Raw genomic sequence first — 10,819 nt, forward strand, 5'->3', positions numbered from 1 at the left:
TTGGTCATGGACATTTCCATCTCCCTTCTTGACCTCAGGCTGTTGTTGAGTCATGACTGACTCTTTTTTTATTTTATTTTACTTTTTAATTTTTTTTTTTAGGTTTTTTCAAGGCAAATGGGGTTAAGTAGCTTGCCCAAGGCCACACAGCTAGGTCATTATTAAGTGTTTGAGACCAGATTTGAACCCAGGTACTCCTGACTCCAGGGCCAGTGCTTTATCTACTGTGCCACCTAGCAACCCCCATGACTAACTCTTTGTAACCCCATTTGAGGTTTTTCTACCCAAGATATTGGATATTTCCTTCTCTAACTTACTTGACAGATGAAGAAACTGAAGCAAACAGGTGACTTAAGTGACTTGCCCAAGGTCACTCAGATTCTAAGTGTGGGGACTGTATCTGCTCCTGCTCAGGCTGGAGGGCCTGCTGGGGAGGGGCTTATCTTTCACTGCCCCTCTCTTCTCTGGGCAGGTCTTCCCATCGCTCCTATGAAGAGGAGGAGGAAGAAGAGGAGGATCCTCATCTGAACCCAAACCAAGCCAGCCTGCACCAGCTCTGTAGGGACCCAATGTCCAGTCCTGAGGAGGTGGAGGCCACGAGAGACATCCCAGAAGAAGAAATGGGCCTTCTGCAGGTGCAGGAAGAGACCAAGGTAGAGTAGGGAGCTAAATGGGAGGGAACAGGGAAATTGCCAGAGAAGAGGAAGAAGAGCATCTGACCTGGCTGGACCCCATCTGACTTGAGACATGCAGTCAGTCCACATCCTCCTGCCCCATAGCTTTTCCTCCCTGTAACCCTTGTGCTGGTGTGGGCTCTCCTGTGGACCCTTCAGGTTTGTTCCTGTTTATAGTTCTTTAGCACTTGGTTTCCAGGCTGTGCCTAGGGTGGGGTGACTGGAACTCTGTTCCAAGGTGCTCAGAATCAGAGGATGTAGTAGTTTTCCATGTCTTCAGGAGCATAGAAACAACTGAGCTTAGCTAGTGTCACTGGGGATCTCCCTTATCCCCATGTCCCCAGCACCCACACGTATACCCCAGGTGCCACGCCCTGGCAAGGTCTTCTTCATTCACATTACACTGGGGGAGTAGTGTCCTCAAGCTGACAGCCAGGCATTTCTCCTGCATGTGTCTTGTGAAGTCTCCCCTGGATGTGGGCTAATTTTCTGTCCAATCCTGTTCTGCCTCTTGACCTGGCCAGAGATTTTCAGGTCCCAGGGAGGGCAGAAAAGGCCCTGGAATGACCTGTATTGATAGCTCAGGAGCCGATAAAACTCTTCCTGTGGGGAGAGCATTGCTAGACCTCTGTCTTAGGTCTATGAGAGAGCTGCAAAGGGGTGTTCATAAGGGGTGCCTATGCCCTGAGCAAGAGTCTGGTTTTCAGAATACTCCCTCCCACCCCCTCTCTGTCTCCAGGACAGGAAGGTATCACTGAGAGCAGCTGACGTGGAGGAAATGGAGAGGCAACCCAAGGCCCCCAGTCCCTTGGACTCAGAGGACCTGCCCCCCCTCAGCCCTACTACTAAGGTAGGCCCATTCTTCTCAGCAGGGACTCCGGCTGAGTCACTCTCCTGGTGGTGTCTGTCTGAAGAGAGAAGTTTACACCGTCTCAGTTTCTTCATCTGAATAAAATGTTGGACCTGAGTTATCTGGATTCAGATGCTTATTAGTGGTCCTGGGCAAGTCATTTAACCCATGTCTCATCACAGGGTTGCTCATCTTTACTGTAAAAGGAAGATAAGAATAGCTTCTTCCAGGGTTGCTGTGAGATTAAAAGGAGACATTGGCAAAGCTTTTAATATATAATAAAAATAATCTATAACATAATGTGGGGCTGGGCAGGGGTGTGGGGAGGAAATCTCTAGAGCAGCCTCTGAGGCGTATTGGTAGCTGTGACAGGTCAACAAACATTTAAATGTTTACTGTGCGCCACATGCCCTGAATTACCGACCGGCTCTGGGCCGCATGCCTTGGACTGACCGACTGTGATCTGAGCTTCAGTGACCTCAGGCAGCCGCCCTGACCTCCTGGACAATGAGCCCTCAGTGCCTGTTGATATGTGTGTGTTTAAAAGCTGCCTTTTGACCTCAGGTGTTTCTGGACATCTCCCCCTCCCTCCTAATAACTGGGAAGATCAGGGCCACAAAGCCCTGAGCCAGTCCTCCCCACTTTTTCTTGTCTACCATGATTGTTACATTGTTTCTAGTTCTGAAAGTCGCCTTCTTCTGGACCTGCTCTTTTAGACACAATGTATCCTCTCCTGTTTCAAGGCGCCAAAGCCTGTGGTGAGGGTCTCTGCTGATTTTTTTCTGCCACTGCACCACCTAGCAGCCCCTCAGCTGTTGATCTTGAATGAGGATTTCTTCCTTATTTTCTTCCTAATTCTTTCCTGTCTGTTGGAGCCCTGCTGATATAGAATTTCATGGCTGCTGTCCTGTTGCCTTGTAGGTCTTACACATCTTGTCTGGGCCCCCGATCTACCTGTTTTGTTTTCAGTCTTTCCATTATCCTTTCATTGGAATGATCCACAGGATGAGCAAGCAAATCAACCCCCTTACCATAGCAGCAGCTCTGAGAGAGAAGCACCCAGGAATTATGGATTAGGGGGAATCTCTTTTGGGGTCCAGATAGGTAGAGTAAATTCCCTGTGCCAATACAGATTGGCAGAATTTCTGTTATTTATTCTTAGGAAGGTGCCTGGTGAAGCACTGGGAAAGAGGTGAAGGGATTGACCTAGTGGGCACTTAGCTTGGGTGCAGCAGAAGCGGAATGTTTTTCTAGGTCTTCCTGGCTTATACCTGTTTTGTAACTGAGGAAACTGAGGATTATCAAGATGAAATAGCTTTGTCAAGCTCATACAACTTGTGTCAGGGAAGATCTGATTCCAAGCCCATTGTGCTATCCACTGGATTTTCCTACTTCAGTGGGCAAGAGAACCTTGATTTTTTTTTAAGGTTAAATAAAACATTTATTATAGATCCACCAGACAGACCAGAAAGAAGTTGGGTACTGGGCTTGCTATAGGAGAGGAAGAATATAGAAATGAGGTGGTCATATGTGCCAAAAGTCCCAAGGCTGAGTTAACTATGAGAATCAGAGTGCTTTGTGTACTCTACTTTAGTTTCTAACTGACTAATGAAAATGGGACTGAAGAAATGAAAGAGGACTCTTTGCTTTTGAGGAAGCAGGTCTAGAATGTTGTCCCTACAGGAGTTGTACCAATAGCCAATCCCATACCTAAAGCCACAACTTCGATGGCATAGACACTCCCTTATACAGATGTGAGGCGAAGGTCCACAAGGTGTCCCATGACAGGCGTCATAGAAGAGTCCGCCATGTCAGTAGCAAAGCCTAGATCTCCGCTGGGGTCAGTGAGACCAAATGTATTCTTTTAGGTTGTTTTTTTTTTTTGCAAGGCAAATGGGATTAAGTGGCTTGCCCAAGGCCACACAACTAGGTCATTATTAAGTGTCTGAGACCGGATTTGAACCCATGTACTCCAGACTCCAGGGCCAGTGCTTTATCCACTGCGCCACCTAGCCGCCCTGTGCCACCTAGCCACCCCAGACCAAATGTATTCTGAGCAAGAGGAGCACATAGCAGGCTGATACTTACTACCAACATCCCAATCAGAGAGCATGGCCCACTGAGCCATCTTGCTGACCAATACCCCAAAGAGATTGGTGCCTGTGAGACAGGATACACTGGCAGGTAGAAAGACTAGACCTAGTTGCCACTTGGGGGAACACATGGTCTGCATCATACAAATGGGGAGTATGGCCACTCCCATGTTGGCAAAGCAGAGGGAAGCTGCAGCCCCAGGATGTAAGGGTCTCTCAGTGCCTTTGGAGCTCTCCTTGGGTGGCTGTGGGGACAAACTGTCTATAAAATGCTTTTCAAACCTTAAAGCATTGTAGAAACACTAGCTATTGTTTATTTTATGTAGGCCTGGGAACAAATTCTGCCTTTGTTATTTACTGCCTTACTAGCTGTCTGGGCACTGGGAAATCCTGCTTGGTTAGTGCCTTCCAAGTGACCCCGAGAACCTGAGGACTGGCACCTGCAGGATGAGGAGGTGGGGAGCCCTCTGCAGGAAAGTTCCCTACCAGTTTTTTTTTAAGGCTTTTTTTTTGCAAGGCAGTGGGGTTAAGTGGCTTGCCCAAGGCCACACAGCTAGGGAATTATTAAGTGTTTGAGACCAGATTTGAACCCAGATACTCCTGACTCCAGGGCCAGTGCTTTTTCTACTGTGCTACCTAGACGACCCCTCCCTACCACTTTTAATGAGTCAACTAGCCCTTATTAAATGCTAAACACAGGGGATCCAAAGGGAAGGGCAAATACAGTCCCTGCCCCAAGGAGCTCCCAGCTGGAGAAGACACCATGCAAACCACTCTATATGCATGTCATACGTATGCATACATGTATGTGAGAAGATGAAGGGTCAGGAGCAGAGGAGAGGTGGGGTGGAGACTGAGGAAGTGCTGCTGAAGTAGCAAAGATAAGGTTTAGCACCTGACTATATATGTAGAGAGCAATTCAAGGTTTATAAAATCCTTTACAAAATTTATTTCATTTGACCCTCATAGCAATGTGGGGAGGGTGGTGCTATCTTTTTTTGGGGGGGGTTGTTTTATTTAGGTTTTTTTTTACAAGGCAATGGGTTAAGTGACTTGCCCAAGGCCACACAACTAGGTAATTATTAAGTGTCTGAGGTCACATTTGAACTCAGGTCCTCCTGACTCCAAGGCTGGTGCTCTATCCACTATGGCACCTAGCTGCCTCTGGGTGGTGCTATTCTTATCTTCATTTATAGAGTGATCCTGGGTCCAGGGTCACTCACTCAGTCAGTAGCTGAGGTGGGGTTCAGGGTCTGGACTCTTGGGGGCTCTCCAGTTGCTGGAATGATGTGTAGAGAAGGAGGATCCCAATTTTGTGAACCTGAGTGGCTGGACCTAAGGTGCCCCAGATAGAAAAGGGATGGCAGCAAGAGTTTTGGGTTTTGGAGGGTCCACCTTGGATGTGCCAGTGTTGCCAGGAGATACCTCGAGTTGTCCAGCAGGCAGGTGGGACCCCGGGCAGAGAGAAGGCCTGGACCTGGAGAAATGGGAGTCATCTCCAGAGATGAGGAGCACAGCAGCCTGGTCTTTCTCTCAGCCCTCACACTAGCTACCTGTGAAACCTTAGGTCAGTTCTCTGCTTAGGTCCTCAGTTTCCCCAACAGGAAAATGAGAATACACTAACCTAAGATACTTTTTGGGTGAGTGTCTTCTCGCCACCTGGGGCCCTGACTGAGCTGGCAACTCTGCTGCTGTGAGCCAACCTCAGGGTCCTGTAGGCATTGGTGTGCAAGAGGGCCTGGAGGGTGGGGGAAGAGTCCTAACTCCCTTTCCCAACAGCCCTAACATTGACCTCTCTCCCTCTTTTCTAACTTCCTCCACTTGCCAGCTCATCGATAGGACTGAGTCCCTGAACCGTTCCATAAAGAAGAGGTAACCCTGCCCTGGGGTGTCTCGGGGAGTTGGGTAACCCTGGGGAAATTTGGATCACCTTGGTGCTGGCAAGGCCCAAGAAGGGAAACTGAGTCTTGCTCAGCCTTGGCTCTGAGCTTCTTGATCTTCTTCCCTAGTAACAGTGTGAAGAAGTCCCAGCCTTCCCTGCCCGTGTCCAAGATTGATGACCGGTTGGAACAGTACACTCAGGCCATTGAGGTAAGGGGATGGACACTGTCCTCTGGGCCATGGGCCCTGTTGGCCTCCCCTCCAGTTAGAGATGTGGTGAAGACTCTGGGATTCTAGTGAGTAACTCTGGAGACTCCAGTCCTCCTGGGGGGGAGAGGTAGCAGGGTCTCCTTCTGCAAAGCTTTGAAGTGTGCAAGGCAATGTCTAGTGGGTACCTCATTTGGGTCCTGCAGGTCTATAGTAACCTTATTTTACAAAGGGGGAAGCTGAGGCTGAGTGAGCCTTGAGTGAGGTGCTCACAGTCCCAAAGCTAGTGTTCATCCATGGTGGGCTGGGAATGCTGCAAAATCCAATTGATGGGTCTGCACTGTCCATGGTCACAATGAGAAGGACCTGAGGCTGAGTTTGGACCCAGAACTTCCTGTGACCTAAGAGTGCAAGACAATGCTCCCTGGATTCATCATCAAAGAACAGGCTGTGTTCTCTCTGGGACTTCTCCCCTGACCTTGGATATGTCCCTTCTCTCTGCACCTCAGTTTCCTCCTCCATGTTCTCTAAGATCCTCCCAGACCCTGGGATCATGAGCCCTACCCACTGCTCATCCAGAGGCTCCATTGAGCCTTGAGTGATCGAACTCTGAGAAGTCAGGGGATCCAAGATGACAGGGAGGACTTGAAGGGTGGAGGGCAGTCACCAGGATGGATGTGGGCCTTGGAGTCCTGCTGTGCAGGGTCTGGTTAAAGAAAAGGCCAGGGAGGGGGGAGCACATGAGGTGGTTCAGTTACTTGAGAGAAGACCTGTCATTGAAGAGTCAGACTTGTCCTGCTCAGCCCCAAAGGAAGAACTAGGGCCGTGGGGGACCATTGGTGGCTGGAGATGAGGGAAAATGGCGACAGCTGTCCAGAGTGGACAGGGCTGTCTGCGGGTCGGGGGGAGGAGGAGGTACAATGAGCCCCACCCAGCTCAGAGAGGCCACCAGTCTGACTAGGTCTTAATTTCAATGTCTGGGCAGGCCTTGGCAGGGAAACCTCGCCTGGACTTTGGGGTAAACCGTCTTTTCATTGAGACTTTCACAAGGACAGCAGCTACCCCCCTCCTCACCTGGGGTGGAGACAAGGTCACATGAGCTCAGACTTAGATCCAGGAAGGTGATGGGAGGCCAGCCCCCTGTTTCCAGAGGCCTCTTCTGAGTCCGTGTGGCATACATGCTAGGGACTTCATCTCTGCTTCTCTGGTTGAGTCTCCCCAAGGTATTCTGGGAAGGTCCTTTGTTCATGTTCTTCCCCTAGATGAGCTCAGCTGTGTTTTGGGGGGAGTATGTTGTGTGTATGTGTGCTTGGTACTCTGACTACTCCCATCTACACCCGCCCTACAGACCGCCGGCAAGACCCCAAAGCTGACCCGACAACCCTCTGTTGAGATGCCCAGCATGACCGTGGCCAACTCCAAAAGCCTATGGGAGACTGGGGAGCTTTTGACTCAGTCCTCAGCCAAGACCCCCCCAAGCAAGGTAGAGCCTCTCTCCCTCCTCCCCCAGCAAATGGAGGGGAGCCCCTCTTCCCCCAGGGTGCCAACTCCACCCTCTCAGATCTCCCTGACCAGATGTGACTAAACCCACCAAAGTCCCTGCTAAGGAACTGGTACCTTAGAGGAGGCACCCTCAGGGTGGCAGCAGCAGGGAGGACTTCCTGGAGGAGAAAGAGGAAGTAGCTTGGGGTTAAGCTTTAGAAACTGAATAAGATTTCAGTGGACATTGCCTGGGCAAGAACTCAGGGGAGAGGGAGAGAACAGATTCCCAGAGGTGTTTAGCCAGGCCAGAAGGAAGCAGACATGGAAGGTGGAAAGCTTAGATGGCAGTTGACTGCAAAGAGCCTTGAATGCCCAGGCAGAATCCTCTGACCTCAGTTCACTAGGACAGTAGGGATCTATAGAGGGTCATTGAGCAGAAGAGTAGCATGAGCAGAATGAGGGACAAGGCACAGGATTCTGAAACTTGTTTGAAGGGAATGGGATGGGGAGGCGGGACAGGGGTGAGGAAACAGCCTCTGAAGTAACCTGAGAAGGTGGGAGGCAGCACAGTAAAACCCCCATGTCCTTTCCAGGATATTGTGGCCGGAGACATGAGCAAGAGGAGCTTCTGGGAGCACAAGGGAGGCAGCAAGATGTCATCCACAGTCAAGGTACCTGCTGGCAGGGAAGGGGCTGGCAGCTTTAGCCCACCTTACCCAGAGACTGAGCTCCCTGAGGACAGGCCATGTTACCCAAGTCTGTGTATGTGTATGTGTGTGTCTATGTGTGAAGGGGAAGAAGAGACCATGTGTACAGGAGCATGTGGGAGAGTGGGGGAGTCTGGGAAGGGCAGAACATGAGGGGGCTCAGAGGACATCCCATAAATCCAGAGATGCCACTGTTGGGATTTCTTCCCTCTCTGCATGGAAGCTAGTCACCACTAGAGGATCCTAGATGGGGGGGTGCAGTGTAACCAAAGTATGTGGGGGAGCTCATAGTGAGGCTGAAGGTCAAGGTCCGAGGGACACATTCAGGGCCAGACTGTCCAGAACAATGACCCTGAGCGGGACTGCAGCCAGGGACTGCCATCCTCTGCTGCAACTGGGTGGGAGGGGCAAACATTCAAGGGTATTAGGTCCTAGGCTGAAGCCTTCTCATGTGACCCCTGAGCTGGGGAGCACTGGGGTCAGACCAGGGCTTGAGGATGGATCGACTGAAGGAGAGAGGGAGATCGGAGAGAATGACTGACATCACCACTGAAGGGCAAGAGACTCCTGAGTAACAGGAGAAAGGGGGTGGATGGGTGAGAAAGAGGTTGTGGGGGGAGAGTAAGTCAGACTTAGAGCCTGGGGAGGAGTGAGAAGTGGAAGATGGGTCTGGGAAGAATGGGCGAAATCATCTCAGAGTGACTCAATGGTATATCCAGGAAGGGCAAGCCAAGAGCTCGGTGGTTGGGAGCCTAAAGGAAGGCTTCTGACTGTGTCACCTTGGCTAAGTCACTTCCCTTGTTCTCCCATCTGTAAGATGCTGGGGCTGGAAGAGGCTGTCTGGTTCTGCCCACAAGTGTGGGTCCTCTTGGGCTTGGGCTTGAACAGTCAGGAATTATAAAAAAGGAGGTGAAGGAATAGAGAAAGGAATCAGGGACAGGACCGGTTTCCGGGGGCGGGGCACCTTTGGATTCCCAAACTTCTGCCCTGTCCTTACAGAGCACCCCCTCCGGGAAGCGGTACAAGTTTGTGGCCACCGGGCATGGCAAGTATGAAAAGGTGCTGATAGATGAATCTCCCTAGCCTAGTCAGCTGCCAGCTGTTCCACTGGTGAGTGTCTGTCTGGGCAAAGCCTGGAGGCCCAGGCACAGGGAGGGCATGGCATGGGGAAGCTATGGCACAGGGGAGGCTGTGTGACACGAGGTGGTCATGACATGGGGAAGCTGTGGCACAGGGGCAGCTGTGACAGGGGAAAGGCCAGTCAGCTGGGGCTTCCCAGTGTTGCCCTCTCTTGAGGCCAGTGGGACTGGTTCCCACTGACTGCTGTATCAGATGGCAGGATATTTCTGGCTCCCTTGGTGGGGGCATCAGAAGATGGCTCAGAGGTCAGGGACCCTCTGGGACAATGGCAGGTCACCAGACTCCCCTTCTCTGGGGAGGAGAGAAGGGCCCCATCATGCTTAGGACCACTTCCGTGAGGGGTGAAGCTCCCAAATGTCCTGGGGAAGGAGGCAGTGCTCTCATCGGACCGTAGAGGGTGAGCAGGCAGGAACTCAGTCATGGGGGGGTGGGGACCTGGGCACGTCAAGCATGGAAACATGGAGGGTAAAGGGTAGGGATGGTGAGTGAGCAGAGGGCCGGTTCTTGGGGCAGGAGGGAGTGTGGACAGGAGACGAGGGGGCGAGGGGCAGTGGAGCAAGGAAGTCCTGTTGGTGATCTTGGTGGTGGACTACGACAGGGACGGGCTGTGAGGGCGACTCGCCCAGCATGCACTGTGGCTGGAGGCAGTGGGGATATCCTGGGGGAGCAGTCCCCCTGCTTCACCCCACCATTCACACACACACACACACACACACACACACACACACACACACACACACACACTCTCTCTCTCTGCTTAGCCATAAACATTTATTTCCAGCTCTCCCTCCCTCCCTCCGCCTTGTTTGCTCAGGCCCCCCCTCCCCAGCCCTGACTCTGCTCATCCTCAGTCAGGGGCTCTCCCAGCCACCCTGGCCAGGCCCACGGGGTGATGCCAAATTCTTCCTGCCTTCTCCTACCCCAGCTCCATGGATGCCAAGGATCCTTTCTGGGTCACAGTAGCATACCAATGAGCCTGGGGGACCTGAGGGCTTGGCAAGGAATAGGTGGTGGATAAGTCCCAGGGCAGGAAGGAGGAAGGAAGGCCCAGCCCCAGTCCCCTCTCCATCCCCACGTTCTAGGCTCCTGGCCTTGCCCAAGGCCCCTCTATGCTCACGTTCTAGGCTCCTGGCCTTGCCCAAGGCCCCTCTATCTTCACATTCCAGGCTCCCAGTCCTTTTGCTCTCCCTGCATTCTAGGTTCTTGGGCTCTTGGGAACTTGACTTAGACCTTCTTGTCTCTCATGTGGATCCCTTGGTTCTTTTTGGAGTGTGGTGACCTTCCCTTCCTGACTCTGAGGATCTCAGACCCTGTGAACTCTCCTGGGCCCCAGGGTGTCCTCAAGGTCATGTGGCTGGGTTCTCCTTGGAGCCCTTCGTTGCCTCCTGGCACCCCCTAAGCCTTTCCCTGGGGGGTTCACTGGGGAGACAGCCCCAGTTCCTGAACCTCTGGACCCTTGTCTTCTTACCATTGTCTGACCTTCAGGGTCTGGCCCTACTGCCTCATTTCTTGGCCCCGTTGAGTCTCTGCTTAGCTGAGAGGGCCCATCCTCCATCTCCCTTGGTCCCCCTGAGGGCCCCTGGGGAGAGGAGCTTAACAGACACTTACAGACTCTGTTCTGGGGAAATAGGGCCGGCCGAGCCCTGGAGTCCTGGCTGCCCAGCCCTTCCAGCATCTCTACCCTGAGACCCTTCCTGAAGGGGCCTGGTGGGGGCGAAGTAGTTGCCCAGGGGAGGTTCCCCTCCCTCTTACTGACCTGGCCAGACTCCGGGTGGCCATGCCTCA

At 52.2% G+C, this 10,819-nt stretch overlaps 1 protein-coding gene across 2 annotated transcripts in view; it reads left to right on the forward strand.

Annotated features, from left to right (window-relative positions):
* The window catches only part of LSP1 (lymphocyte specific protein 1), a 62,832-nt gene that overhangs the window by 47,281 nt on the left and 4,732 nt on the right, over positions 1–10,819 (forward strand). For both annotated transcript variants that reach the window (XM_074230791.1, XM_074230792.1), the window contains exons 4-10: positions 473–653; positions 1,414–1,524; positions 5,446–5,489; positions 5,627–5,708; positions 7,054–7,188; positions 7,781–7,858; positions 8,894–9,004. In XM_074230791.1, the coding sequence (XP_074086892.1) occupies positions 473–653; positions 1,414–1,524; positions 5,446–5,489; positions 5,627–5,708; positions 7,054–7,188; positions 7,781–7,858; positions 8,894–8,977 (715 nt within the window). In that variant the 3' untranslated portion in view covers positions 8,978–9,004. The remainder of the gene's footprint in view (positions 1–472; positions 654–1,413; positions 1,525–5,445; positions 5,490–5,626; positions 5,709–7,053; positions 7,189–7,780; positions 7,859–8,893; positions 9,005–10,819) is intronic.

Source organism: Macrotis lagotis, chromosome 3 (assembly GCF_037893015.1).
Source record: "Macrotis lagotis isolate mMagLag1 chromosome 3, bilby.v1.9.chrom.fasta, whole genome shotgun sequence".
NCBI classification, from domain to species: Eukaryota; Metazoa; Chordata; class Mammalia; order Peramelemorphia; family Peramelidae; genus Macrotis; species Macrotis lagotis.